The 15,444-nt window shown below is 38.7% G+C and overlaps 1 protein-coding gene across 28 annotated transcripts in view; it reads left to right on the top strand.

Moving 5' to 3' along the window:
- The window catches only part of DTNA (dystrobrevin alpha), a 415,842-nt gene that overhangs the window by 310,061 nt on the left and 90,337 nt on the right, over positions 1–15,444 (top strand). For all 28 annotated transcript variants that reach the window (XM_043889354.1, XM_043889355.1, XM_043889359.1 and 25 more), the window contains one exon: positions 12,596–12,681. In XM_043889354.1, coding sequence (XP_043745289.1) covers positions 12,596–12,681 — 86 coding nt within the window. The remainder of the gene's footprint in view (positions 1–12,595; positions 12,682–15,444) is intronic.

Below are 15,444 nucleotides of genomic sequence, written 5' to 3'. Positions count from 1 at the left end.
TATCTTAAACTTCCCTTCACAGGCTCAGAGAATTTCAGAGCTGTCTGAGATCTTAAAGGTCACTCTTCCAAACTTCTCATTTTACTGGTGAAGGACCCGAAGCACAGAGAAATTGTCACTTGTCCAGTGACGATCAGCAGGTCCACTGACTCTCAGCAGGATAGTGGCAGAGTGAGGACTTAGGGATTCAGCTTCGATTTCTTTTCCCAGGCACATGTGGCAGCGCTGAAAAATGTAAAACCTCCCTTGAACCCTATTATCAGATGAAAATTTCAAAAAGGCTTTTGCTGATGGCCCCAAGGCTAGATATAGGATCAACACCTCCAATTTCACTCCTCGTTTTGAATATTAAAAAGGAAAATCGCTAGCTTGACCTTTCAGCAATCCCTTTTTAAGACTCAGAATATTTTGCTTATTCTCGTTGTCTAGCCAAGGCTTGGGAATAATTAAGCCCAGCACTGGAGATGTTCCAGCCAGGCTAATGTCATTATGCCACTCACAAAAGTCACCAGCTGTCACTTTGCAACCTAGCATGGTGATAGGATAGTTGGTGCTCAGGTTGACCAGTATACATTTTTGTCTCTGTGTTTATATTTTGAGAAACTCTCAAGTTGAAATAAACAAGCAGTCCAGCCTGATAAATTCCATTTATCTTAGTCTGTGCAGCATTCAGAACTGATGTACTACTCTGGGCTCATCACTGTGGTAGTCAAACGGCAGGGCTGGGAAAGGAAGCGGTGGTTCCACATGACAGGCAGCAGAGTGGAACCAAGCCGTGGAATTTCTATAACAAAACCATGGCAGCTTTCAGACCTGTTGCTAAAGCCTTCAGGAGGCTTATTTGTTATCAGTGTAACGATGGAAAATGTAAACAGAAAGAGGTAATTTCCTGCTACCTCATGGGGTATTGCTAGAGGATTCATAAGGAATCAAAGCTATAAAATAATTTGGGCCAACTCTGAAAATTCAGAAATGGGGCCAAATTAGCAATAAGGGTGGGGGGGTGTTGTGAAATAGATGGAGCTTAAACTAATAGAATTTTCACTTTTGTTTGGGAATACCAGGAAGAGCATTTCAAAAAGCTGAGCTGTAAATGTTTTCTAAATAGCTCTGCTAATGTAGCTGAATCATTTGAAGATTGCTGGATGCTAAACTAAGAAGGATTATACCAAGATAAAGAGTAGTTCACACCGATGTTCACAAGAAATGTTTGGTTCCTAATCTTCTTACTAATGGGAAGGCCCCTGGTGTCTTCTTTCAGTAATCTCATTGTAGTAGATTTAGAAACACATCCACACAGAGAAGTCTCACCGTAGAGATTCACAGATGCATCCATCTAGAGACAGACCCCAGTCTGCACACACTTCTGCATTCTCTCCTTCAGCAGAGCCAATGAGTACAGGTCTACTAAAAAACAAGTCTGATGGATTTTGAAATTTTAGACACTGTGAGTGCCTCTCATAAGGAAGTCCACTACCTGGAAATATAATGTACAAGTGAATATAAGAATAGAAACAAGAATAAAATGAATGTTCTATTCCAACTCTTCTGATGGTATACTTCTAGTTATCCAAATGAGATCCAGTATGGAAATCTGATGTCATTTCCTACCACCTGTCCCATAACTAACATATGCAAGTATTTATTTTTTATTGAACTATAGTTGATTTACAATATTGTATTCATTTCTGAGGAACAGCAAAGTGATTAGATTATATATATACAGATATTTCTTTTTTATATTCTTTTTCATTATGGTTTATCATAGGATACTGAATATACTTCCCCATGCTAGGCAATAGGATCTTGTTGTTTATTCATTCCATATATAATAGCTTACATCTGCTAACCCCACCCTCCCACTCCATCCCCCCTCCAGCCCCTCCCCTTGGCAACCACATGTCTGTTCTCTATGACCCTCAGTCTGTTACTGTTTCATAGATAGGTTCATTTGTGTCATAATTTAGATTCCACATATAAGTGATATCATATGGTATTTGTCTTTCTCTTTCTGACTTACTTTACTTGGTATGATAATCTTTAGTTGCAAGCATATTGCTGCAAATGGCAGTATTTTACAGAACCCAAGTGTTTAAGGGAGGCCGGGAGCTTGTGATGGACAGGCAGGCCTGGCATGCTGCGATTCATGGGGTCGCAAAGAGTCGGACACAACTGAGCGACTGAACTGAACTGAACTGAACTGGTGGCTCAGTCGGTAAAGCATCTGCCTGCAACGCAGGAGACCTAGGTTCAATCCCTGGGTCAGGAAGATCCCCTTGAGAAGGAAATGGCAACCCACTCCAGTACTCTTGCCTGGAAAATTCCATGGCTGGAGGAGCCTGGTGGGCTACAGTCCATGGGGCCGCAAAGAGTTGGACACAGCTGAGCAACTGAACTGACCTAAATCTCCAGTCTATTATTACTAAACCTGGGGGGTCTAAGTTTGCTCTGTTACCTAGACTCATATCCTCTGTTTTCACTTACTGCTCCATCTAGAAGCACATTAGATGTCCATGGTTACTAATGTGGGGGATCCCATTTTCACAAAAGACTTCAACATGCTTCTCTTTACCCTGTTCCCACTTCCCTGGGAAACACTAAGATCGACTTTCATCAGGTGATTTAATCTCATTTCAATTCAGGAGACTCCCTTCTTGGCACAGTTCCTCATAAAATAGATTACGTGACAGGGGTCTTAATTTTAGCAAATATTATTTGCACATATATTTAAAACTCCAGAGTTGGACAATGAGATGTATTCCAAGAAGCAGTGATTTTCTTATTTGGGAGGTTGATTCTTAATGCCAATTCTCTGATGATAATAATAAAAATATTATAATTGTAATAATAGCTAAGAGGTACTCATCATTTACTGTGTACCAGCAATCTTACTGCTTGGCTGCTCTGTTATTATGATTTTCCAGGTTGAGTAAGTGACGAAGCTGAAAATAAGAAGATTAGATAATTTACTTACTACTAGATGGAGTAAGTGGGGGAAAATCATTTTCTTTCAGGCATCAGTTTAAGTTCAGCTATATTCATGCTTTCCATTTTATCTTTTTATATGAGAATTAATGTGTTTTTTCCTTAAACATACCCTGTCTGTTACAGGATATTATTATGCTCACATTCCTAACCTTTCTAGTTTGTGGTATTTAGACAGTTGACAGAGTGTATGTGAAAGAGATATTTGAACTGAACAAGTTTTACATTGTAGGTTTAGAGTCAGTTCTACAATAGCCATCCATAACTCCATATTCATCATGTAATAGTCTTTCATAGAGAATACAAAATTCTGGAATTTTCATCTCTTTTGACATATCAAACCTTGTTGAGCCATCTGAATATTCTTTCACACTGCTGAGCCCCCAACACGATGGAAAGTACTATAGCATAATTTCAGATGTGTGACTATGAAATAATCCTGGAACTTTGCCAAAATCCTTCTGCCTTTTGAGTTTTAAAAAATGATTCTGATGTTTAATTCAAGATGCACTACCAAATACACTAACAAAATGTGTTGTTCATATGTAAGGCTCTATGGATGTGTGACAATGAAGGATAAAGGAAAGAGTCATACGAAACCAAATGTTCTTCTCTTGGCTTTTGATTATGTATGTGGCGAACATTCCATCTCTAAAATGTACTTTTCTTGGTGATTTTTTTCTTAGCACATCTTAAATCCAAGGTATCCATATTCTCTACTCACTAAAATTTTGTTATGATAGAAAGTACTTTGCTCCAACACTCCTACATGTTGTAAAAATGGAAGCTCTTTCCAAAGGGTTTTCATAATTGTAGATAAATTGAACATCCTTAATGTCACTCGTCTTTCTCTTGGATGTACTTGGGTGAGTGGCAGGTAGAATTTCATGGGAGTGAGGGAGAGATGTCAACATGTTTGGCCCCTTCTAGTCTCCATTATGGACAACCTTCCAGCAAACTTGCCTGGCCGAGTGCTGTCAGGATTCTTTTCCTGAATGTTTTGCTAACATTATGGGGAACCCAAAGTGTGCCAGGGCCAAATAAGGGATTTCTATACATCCACATGTTAACCTCACTCTCCCCAAAACGAGAGTAATTGTGTATATGACCCCTTCTAAATTCAATGTATCACATATCTGCCCAATCTAATATTAAGAGCTGTAAAGTCAATCTTTGCACTTTTCCTCAAATACTTATAATATACTTATACTTATATATACTTATACTCAATATAATAGTTAAGTGGTAAATCAGAATATTTCACTTATGCATTCATTCATTTAACTTGTATTAAGAACTTGCTATGTTCTAGGTGCTACAGTAGGCTGAAGATAATAGATGAGTAAGTCATGGACCTTGCCCTTAAAATGTATTGTATTAAAATTAACTAAAAAAAATTGACTAAAATTAACTAAAATTGACTCTTACTCCCCAATAGATGATGAGAAAAAGAAGGGTAGAAGTCATGCCTTATTTGCCTTGATATGCCCAACCTCTGAGGCACTGCTAGTCAATATTTATCGAGTTAATAAATGCATGATCCACATGAACAAAATAATGTCCAGATAGAGAAACATGTTATGACAGAGCCATGCTGTGAAAGACAGAAGAAGAAGCAATTCGCTCTGTGAATTAAGCCACCAAAATGTGTGAGGAACAGAAGTGTGAGAGCTGGACTTTTGCTTGTCATAAATGCTTGCCAAATGCTTTGGTAAAATATGTTGGCAAAAGAAAAGCTTCTGGTTTTAGTATTCTTAAACCAAGAAATAATTCCTTGAGCCTGTTCAGAAAACAGTCAGTCAGAATTCAGTCTCTTTCAGGGACTTGATATTTGTCATTAGTTCAGTTCAGTCCCTCAGTCCTATCGGACTCTTTGCAACCCCACGGACGGCAGCACACCAGGCTTCCCTGTCCCTCACCAACTCCCAGAGCTTGCTCAAACTCATGTCCAAAGTGATGCCATCCAACCATCTCATTCTCTTTTGTCCCCTTCTCCTCCTGCCTTCAATCTTTTCCAATGAGTTGGCTCTTGGCATCAGGTGGCCAAAATATTGGAGCTTCAGCTTCAGCATCTGTCCTTATTTCGAAACTTTAGGATTGACTGGTTTGAACTCCTTGCAGTCCAAGAAACTCTCAAGAGTCTTCCCCAGCACCACAGTTCAAAAGCATCAATTCTATGGCACTCAGCTTTCTTTATGATCCAACTCTTACATTCATACATGACTACTGGAAAAGCCATAGCTTTGACTAGATGGGCCTTTGTTGACAAAGTAATGTGTCTGCTTTTCAATATGCTGTTTAGGTTTGTCGTATTTTTTCTTCCAAAAATCAAGTGTTTTTTAATTTCATGGTTGCAGTCACCATCTGCAGTGATTTTGGAACCCCAGAAAATAAAATCACTCACTGTTTCCATTGTTTCCCCATCTATTTGCCATGAAGTGATGGCATGCCATGAAGTGGGACCAGATACCATGATCTTGTTTTTTGAATGTTGAGTTTTAAGCCAGCTTTTTCACTCTCCTCTTTCACTTTCATCAGGAGGTTCTTTAGTTCCTCTTCATTTTGTGCCATAAGAGTAGTGTCATCTGCATATATGAGGTATTGATATTTCTCCCAACAATCTTGATTCCATATTGTGATTCATCCAGCCCAGCATTTTGCATGATGTACTCTGTATATGAGTTAAAGAAGCAGGGTGACAATATACTGCCTTGATGTACTCCATTTCCAATTTGGAAACAGTCCATTGTTCCATGTCCAGTTCTAATTGTTGCTTCTTGACCTGCATACAGATTTCTCAGGAGGCAGGTCAGGTGGTCTAGTATTCCTGTCTCTTTAAGAATTTTCCACAATTTGTTGCGACCCACACAGTCAAAGGCTTAAGTGTAGTCAGTGAAGCAGAAGTAGATGTTTTTCTGGAACTCTTTTGCTTTTTCTATGATCCAATGGATGTTGGCAATTTGATCTCTGGTTCCTCAGTCTTTTCTAAATCCAGCTTGAACATCTGTAAGTTGTTGGTTCACATACTGTTGAAGCCTGTTCTCAGTTCATGTACTGTTGATATTTGTCATGGGGTCCTGTAATTTCAAGGAAGAAACTCTCTTGGGAACTAGGAGAGATGTTTTATTCTGGTCTGTTGACAAGAAACAAACAGACTACCAGTTATTTCTCTGAAAGAAAAAAAAAAAAAAAGGTTTATTTGGGATCAGCAAGGAATTGCTATTTGAGGTCTGCAACCCTGGAGAGTCCCCACAGGTCTAGGAAAGAATACTTTTATAGAGGGCAGGAAGGGAGGCAGAGTGCATGGCTTTTCATTGACTGGGTCCTTGCCAGGAAGGACCCAGTCGTCTTCCTGTTGGCCTCTTATCATCACAGGGTATAAGAGCTCCCCCTGCTGATCTCTGTGTAATTGAGGTTTCTGTTTATTAAATTTTTACAGTTCCAACTTCTGTCTACTACCCCAGACCTATCAGTGTTTATTTGTTGTTTTTTCTTCTGGTCAAAAGTAGATTTTCCTTCCCAGACAACTTATTCCTAAGAGTAATATCTCTGGGTTAAAAGGAGTCAGTTTATGTTTGTATTGTTGCTGCTCAGTCGCTCAGTCGTATCTGACTCTTTGCGACCCCAAGACTGCAGCGCGTCCTGGCTTCCCTGTCCTTCACCATCTCCCAGAGTTTGCTCAAACTCATGTCCATCAAGTCGGTGATGCTATCCAACCATCTCATCCTCTGTCATCCCCTTCTCCTCCTGCCTTCAATCTTTTCCAGCATCAGGGTCTTTCCCAATGAGTCAGTTCTTCACATCAGGTGACCAAAGTATTGGAGTTCCAGCTTCAGCATCAGTCCTTCCAATAAATATTCAGGGTCTGTTTGCATAGTCGTAGGAAAAGCCCTTAGGTAAAGCACTTACTCATTTTCTATTTTCTATTTTGAACTGTGAAGTAATGCATGTCTTTAAGACAGACACTCTACCAACCTCCACATATATATTTTAACCAAAGGGTAAACACTTTTCTTTTTCCATTTTCAATCAGGCTTCCCTTGAGAAAACTTGAAACTTTTCAGACTGAGCAAAATGTAAAAGGAAATAAACAATTTAAAGAAACATTGATTGGTGAGGCAATTTTAGTTTCTACCTATGATAATTTGCTGGTTCTCTTAAAATCCTTTTAGGTATTAATTACCTACCAATTTAACAATTTAATTGGGTATGTTTTTTCCTATATAATTGGTTATCTGCTGATGTCAAGCTAGAATAGGAAAGTAAAATTTGCAGAGGCAAAAGCTTCAGGGTAATTGGCTTAAAATAGAATCTATTACATGATTCCCAAAAACAAATAATGGAGAGTAAGGGAAAATGAGTAAAATATGTATATGCTTTGTGTTCTCACTCTCCATTGAAAGAGAAAACAGAAGTCAAAGTTTGTTTTACTTAAAGAATGATAGGCTGGTCCAGGTTGGATGCATGAGACAAGTGCTCGGGCCTGGTGCACTGGGAAGACCCAGAGGGATTGGGTAGAGAGGGAGGTGGGAGGGGGGATCGGGATGGGGAACACGTGTAAATCCATGGCTGATTCATGTCAATGTATGACAAAAACCACTACAACATTGTAAAGTAATTAGCCTCCAACTGATAAAAATAAATGAAAAAAAAAAGATAGTGATAGATCTTTAGGATGGCATATTATGCTTAATAGATCAGAGAAAATTATCTGAACTATTAGAATACTCCTCTTAATTCAGTTCTTAAGTATATAACAAAGTATGTTTGAAGGAATTTTTTAGAGCGGTGTTTCTAAAGAGGAGTGATTGTGACATTTAATTGAAAACCCTTGGCTTCTAAAAGTTTTAAAATTTGAAAGAGCTTTCTCATCTTACATTTCTTTCTGATCTGGGACCTCAGCAGTGTTTGAAGAATGTGTGAAAGGCCAATTTATGGTGTAATATAATTCCTAAATGGATTTTTCATGAATAAATGTCAATTTTGGAATAAAAAAAAAGAATGATAGGCTGGTAGTAAGCTTATTTTTAAGGCTTTTACTATACCTTTTACACTAGCAGCTTTCATTCACAAAGAAAAGCTTATGTGGTCATGTCACTCAACATGGATTCTCAGGCCCAGTCCAGCCCTAAAAATCAGCGATTCTAGTGGCCACTCTGTATGCTGTATCCATTATACACTGTGCATAGTACATATACTCTCAAGCACATTTGGCTCTGTTGCCTCTCTATTATTTTTATTTTTTATTGAAGTATATAGTTGATTTATAATGCAGTGTTAGTTTCTGGTATATAGCAAAGTGATTCAGTTATATACATATATAATATATATATATTTCTTTTTCATATTCTTTTCCATGCAGCTTATTACAAGATATTGCATATAATTCCCTGTGCTATACAGTAGGACCTTGTTGTTTATCTATTTTATATATAGCAGTGTGTATCCGCCATTCCCAAATTCCTAATGTATTCCTCCCCCACCTCCTTTCCCCTTTGGTAAACATAACTTTGTTTTCTGTGTCTGTGAGTCTGTTTCTGTCTTGTAAATGAGTTCATTGATATCATTTGTTAGATTCCACATAGAAGTGACATCATTGGTATTTTTCTCTCTCTTTCTGATTTACTTCACTTAGTATGATAATCTCTAGGTCCACCCCTGCTCCTGCAAATAGCATTACTTCATTCTTTTTCATGGCTGAGTAGTATTCCACTGCATATATGTACCACAGCTTCTATATCCATTCACCTGTTGTTTCTCTGTTTTCGCTACTATAAGTAGCACTGCTGTGAACATTAGGGTGCACGTATCTTTCCAAATTAGAGTTTTTCCAGATACATGCCCAGGAGAGGGAATGCTGGATCACCATGGTATCAGTTCCCTCTTTCTTCAAGTGCCAGTCTGAACTACACATGAAATTGAAGGTGTGCTTCTGGCATAGCTTTCCATAAGAGCAAGGCAAGATTTTTCCAGTGCTCCTCTCTGTGCTGCCGTGCTGAGACTGTTTACCCTGCAGCATTAGGAACAGTCTACATTTTTCATCCTCAGCACACACAGGCGGATCTACTTCCTGACTTGCAGCCAACAACCAACATTCCAAATTGCACCATTTCACCACTTTACTCTGGATGCATGGTGTGTGCAAAACTCACTTTGGAACAATACGTTGCTTTCCTGCTCATTTGCCCATGACTCCTGGGAGTTTCCCATTTTCCATCCTCGAGAGCTTGACTTTTTACTTCTTAGATACCCAAAGGCTGTCACTGACTGTTCATGAGTCAAACTGCCTCAACTAGGGAAGATTTCTAATGAGAATAGCTCTGACATTCTCCATTTGGGATGTACCAACTTCTCCCTACTTTTTGATCCCTGCGTCAATGCTAAGTCTTTCTTCACAACAAAATAAAGACCCTGATCCTAAGGTGACTTTGTTCAAGTGATAGTGTTTGGTGTGGAATCTTGTCAAAGGCCTTTAGAAAAATCTTTCTCTTTCCGCCCCTTTTCTTCATCCTGTTATATCTGCTGAAAATGTTCTTTAAAACTATCCCTTTGTGTTTAACTTTTGGTACCTCTCCATAGCCAAGTCCATCATCTCCATTCACTAAACTCCTTAAAGGTTTATCCAATGACAGGGCTGAGCAAGATCTGAATTCATCTGGTTTTGGCATGCTTCCCATGGTCTACATTTCTGCCTACCCCCTGACTCCTTCTTTGTAACAGGGGTCACATCTGCAATCTGGCATAGTAGCTTACATACCAATAAATCCCAGTGGCCTAATTTCACCCTCGAGTTCCTGCAAAACTCTCATTGAGTCGCCCTCCACTTGGTGATTTATCCAGATTTATTATGTCAATTTGGCAAAATAGCGCTGATACAGCTACCATTGGATATAATGGCATCCATCTTGCATTTTCAGGGACAATACAAGACTGGTATCTCCCTAGGATATTATTCATTAAAAGCTGAGGTTTAAGAATTCACCCATGAGCTCCCATCACTTCATACTCTGGAGAGCTCTCTGTTCCAGCATCGTCTGTAGTCTGTCCTCTTTCTTGAGTTAAATTGTTCTCTCTGATTTGAAAGAAACTTGTACTTGCTCTTGAAGTCTTGTATAGAATACTCCTAAATCTCTCTGCATTTTGAAGACCACTTTATCACTCTATTATGTCGGTTCTTCACACTTTGTAGACTCTCCAGTTATTTCTTGAACCATATTTCAGCTTAGGAAAAGAAGCTAATTACTTCCTAAAATAAAATTGTTGATACTTCCAGGTATCCATGCAATTGGGAATGCAGGGGACATGAAATAATTTTGAATGAGGTGTTTTTTACAAAATCATTGCATTTTTGTCATAGCTACCAGCTCTAAAATTAGTGAACAACTTAATGAGTGGCCGATCAAAATTCTAGGACAATTATTGTAATGATTAATAGTCATTAATTAATATAAGACATTTATTGTTCTCTAACACAATGTGAGACAAAGTGTGAGGCACTGGGAATTCAGCTAATTGAGGGAACATCATTTATGCCCCCAAGGATCCCACAGTGTGAAGTCAAATCAAACGTGGACTTGTAAATAAATAAATCAAGGTCACTCAGTAATAGGTGAGTGACAGGTACCCAATAATAAATAGGTAACCTGCTCTGACACAGTGAAAGACAGTCCATCCCTGTGTCTCTCCATGAGGCTCATCCGGGCCTGTGTCCTTTGCAATAAAGCTGTAATGGCAAAAAAGAAGGAGTGAAGGGGAGAGCGATAGCTTCCACCTCCAGGGGAAGAACTGTTTTTGGAGCAGAGTGAACAGTGATACTGAGCTGAGACTTCATGAATGGGTGGGAGAGCCCTGGGCAGACCCTGGTGGGAAGAGCAGGGGCATTAAACAGGGACCATGGTGTAGAATGAAACGGAATGGTAGCAGATGAGACTGGAGAAAACAGACAAGGCTAGAACTATCTTCTGTGGGCAAATAAAGGCAACGTGGTTTTAAATAATGAAATACTGTGGGTCCCAAGGGGTTTGGTTCTAGGACCCCCTACTGACACCAAAATCTGGGATCTCTAAGTCTCTTACAGACATTCTCTGTATCCACCTGCGGGTGGTTGAATCCATGGATGTAGAACCTCGAAGAGAAAACTCTGTAGTATGGTCAGATCTGTCATATGAGTGTGCAAGCAGAGAGATAATTGAAGAAGTTATTACCGCGTTAAAGGAAGAGCTAATAGAAGCATGGCAGTCAGGAGGGAAAGAAGGAAGTGGGTTTAACATACAGTGAAGTGCGTGTATCTGAGTCCCTCAAACATTTATTTGAGTGGTACTGAATTGAGGAAGAGCAAAAAGTCAAGGGTGACCTTTTCCCCAGAATTCATTTCTAGGTAATTAGGTACATGGTGGTGCTGACAACTGAAAAGAGAGGCTGTAGGAGGAAGCACAAGTTAATAGTTAAGTTGATTGGAGTATTATGGGAAGGTTCTGAAAAGACGGTGAGTTCTACTTTGAGTGGAGGGGTATCAAGTGAAGATTTCCAATATGTAATTATATAAGTCTGGTGCTTAGGCTTAGAGATATAAATGGGAGAGTCACTAGCATAGGATTGGGTCAGTTTTGCATTCTGGCTAGCTGTTGTTTCAGGTACTACGCTAAGAATGACAGCAACAAAGATGAATAACAGATGAATAACAAATGATCCCTTTCTGGAGCCTAGCAAAGAAGAAGGACACAATCATTTATTATGTCTTAGTCTTCTAATATGTCAGATATGTGAGTCTTATTCATATAAATTATTTTTTCTATATACTAAACCCTTGTCAATACATACTCTATTAGTTTAATTAACTCTTTTGATCATTCTTAACACCAGCAACTACCACACTTTTTGGTTCCAAGGCTTTAAGAATAAAGTTTATTCCAGCTGGAAAAAAAAATCATTTAGCTGAAATTTTCTACTTCTTACCCTATGTCCTTTATATCACATTTTGTGAAGGAGAAGTTAGTTTCACTTCTTGAATCAAGGAAGATTTGGTAGGAAACCTATTCAAAAGAGCTCTTGCTCTTGCCCCTTTGAAATACTAACTTCCTTTGAAAAGTAAATGTATCACATGAAGACAGTTGGCTTGTGGGTATAAAATGATGGTCGAAAAAGAGTGTTAATGAAAAGTCTCCATATTTACCCTAACAAAGTTCAGGAATTATCTGACACCCCCCCAAAAAAAACAGATTTTTCTGAAGCTTTGTTTAAATAAATTATAGAGATGGTGACAACATCGTGTGTAAAATTATTTCATGAAAGCCAGTGAAAAGAATGCTCTGTAATTTTCATTCACAGTAAATGAATGGCTACCAGTCCATCCTTTGAGCAAGCGCTATAGACAAAGAATAACTTAAAGATTCTGCTATCTTTTGAATAAAGGAAATATCAAAGAGAGTTTTTCAGAAGTGTGTGTTGAATTGTATTCATAACATTTTTTAAAGTGGACATGTTCACATAATACACACAACTCCAATGTCCTATGATTTCTGCACAACAGAAAATGTCAAACCAAGTTATTGGAAGTTCTTCAAATGACATCTCTCTCTATTTTTTTTTTTTTTCTGTTATCATTAAACAGGGAAGGCCATGGTAAAATTTCAGTATTTGCTGTCAAAATGGCTTTAGCCACGTTGTGTGGAGGGAAGATCATGGACAAGTTAAGATGTAAGTTATTCTCTGCATCTCTCTTTGCTCACCCCTTCCATATGCCGTGTTTTCCTCTACCCGCTTCCTACCAGATTCCCCTGACCATCCATGACTTTCCTCATCCTATGAGAGTTATTTGAAATATGATGTTCAATGTAATGAACTAATGTACAGAGGACTGAGCTTGTTCAAGTCTAGTGACTTCTTACTGTGGCTATGGCATGTGTAGGCAGTAGATTAGCAACGTGAGCAGCAGCATCTCTTTGGTGAAGGTGTGGGTCCTACCTGTAATACCTTAGCAGATATAATTGTTACTCTGGAGCACCCCAAAGGTGATCTGCATTATAATTCTATTGCCATGGGCCAATGTCTGCAGTGACTAAAGGCACATATGGAAATGACTACTCGGATTCATTTTCCAGATGAGCAAGCTCTCTTTCAGCAACTGTACCTGGTTGCCTAGGGAAATGCAATTTTAATTCACAAGAGAAGGAGGATGGTCTTTAATATTATTATCCCTGCCTTTGAGCAGACTCAAGGGGGTTCAACTTTGGAAAGAGCATAATTTGGAATCTGAACCACTTTCTTCTGGTTTTCTCTGCTGGTTCAATTGAACTGACTTATTCCTAGACATTAAGTCACTGGAAATATTCAGGAAAAAAAAGAAAGAAAAGAAATGTAATGTTCATTGATCTTTGGGTTTTATCCTAAAAATATTTTCATCTTAGATAAACATCAATGGAATGAATGTTCTCCTTCTAGGTATGGATTATTATTATTTACAACCTGTTAAGTAACACCAGTTAGACTGTTCATGACACCAAGGTAAAATATACATTCTCTCATGTTCATGGTACAAAACTGCCTCACAAGTTAAGTCCATCACCATAGGAGATGAAGGCCATGTTAGGAAACCTTCTTTTTTCAGTCATCTCAAGCCAAAGTTCCCAGAACATTTCCTAATTCTTCTCAGCCAGTGCTGTTCAAATCACTAGACACTTGAACGGTTCCAAGGAAGATATTGCCAGGGTGTAGACAGAGGAATTACATGCAGAAACCATAGACTGTGAATGAACTGATGCCAATAGAGGCATGATAGCTAAAGGGCATTGAGTGATCTGGGGCCTTTTGTGTACGTTTTGTCACTAAATGTGGTAGTTTTTTAACCATCAAAACAGTGGGAATTTTTTGGTCAGTTGGCATGTTTTAGGTAAAGAAGCTGAGACTTGGAGAGTTAATCACAGATGGTACCAGGAATTGAACCCTAACTTTTTTCCATACATCAGTGGCTCTCAAAGTTTAGTATGTATGCAATCACCTGGCAGGCTTTTAAAAAAGAAATTTCTGGGTCTCATTCCCAGAATTTCTGATTCAGTAGGCCTAAAGTGAATGGGGGTTAGGGCAAGAATTTTCATTTCTAACTAGTTTAAAATTCTGTATATGTGACTGTTTCAAAGAAAAATTACCATGTAACCTTTGCTCTTCCCCTAAGTATTTTGAGTCTGAGTTATAATGCCCTATGAGAAAACACACTCTTTTAGGAACTGGGAGCCTCAAGTTATAGGCCCAGCTTTGTGAATAATTCACTGAGTTATCCTGTGGAAATTATTGCTTCTTTAGTCCTCAGCTTCCTTCTCCATCCTAAATTTGGGGATTTTGTTAGATACCTGTAGGGTATCTACCCTACTGGCTGCAATCATCTGGGACTCACAGAGCCTCTAGGCTTTTTTGTCAACCTGTTGTATATCAGCTGCTGAATGTAATCTCTTGCTTCTTGATGCACTGAGGAATAATAAAGAAAAATACAGGAATAAAAACTTTTTTTCTTTGGCATTTCCCCAGACATACCCCAAGAAGAGTTATGTCATTAAAGCAATGGATAAGGGGACAGTACATGGAAACCCCACATAACCACACATCTTCCCTCTCTCCCAGGAACCTTCTTTCATGGACCAGCCAAATGCTGTCAAGATTCAGAGAAGCTCAAGCAGACTCTCATAAGGCCCAGTTTAGATTACCTTCGGTTCACCTGAAAGATGTAAAAAATTAGAAAACCATCCCAGTGCTTGATTGAGGATAACAGCTCAGTCAGAAAGTGGCAGGAAAAAATCTCCTTAAAAAAAAAAAACTTTAAAAAAATAAAAATTTAAAAAATAACAGCGTAATCCCTAAGACGTTTCCTTCAGGGTTAGGCTGAGAAGAGAACATTTAGCAAAAGGAACCAGGGCAGAGGAAGAACTCACAAGGGCCTTGCCTACTGACATCATGTCACCATTGGCCACTTATGCTGAGAACAGTAGCAAAATTTTTTCAAAGTCTTAAGAAACACTTCCAAATACTTATTCAATCTTAGGTATGTGGACAAAAGGATCTTTTAATAAAATAAGGAACCCAAAGCCAGTGTTCTGTGACAACCTAGAGCGCTGGGATAGAGGTTCCAGAGGGAAGGGATATATATATATATACCTAATGCCATTTCATGTTAATGTATGGCAAAAAAAAAAATCACAGTATTGTAAAGTAATTATCCTGTAATTTAAAAAATTAAATGAAAAAATAAGTTTGAGGAAAACTAAGAAACCAGGTTTCTATATTTCAGAACTCCTAAGAGCCTCTTATGAACCAGGTTGATTCTATACCATCAAGGACCCAAATGCCTTCCATCTTTCTGCTTGGCTTTCCTCTGTGTCAGATGTTATCCTTCTTCTGAGGGTAAAGCAGGGTACAACAGTTTCAGGAGTCACACCCACTCCAGAGGTCCCTGGCCCTTAAGTCTCATGG

This window comes from Cervus elaphus, chromosome 27, assembly GCF_910594005.1.
Source record: "Cervus elaphus chromosome 27, mCerEla1.1, whole genome shotgun sequence".
In the NCBI taxonomy this organism is placed as follows: domain Eukaryota; kingdom Metazoa; phylum Chordata; class Mammalia; order Artiodactyla; family Cervidae; genus Cervus; species Cervus elaphus.
The sequence above is the reverse complement of the archived record's forward strand: the minus strand, read 5'-3'. Positions and strand labels throughout refer to the sequence as shown.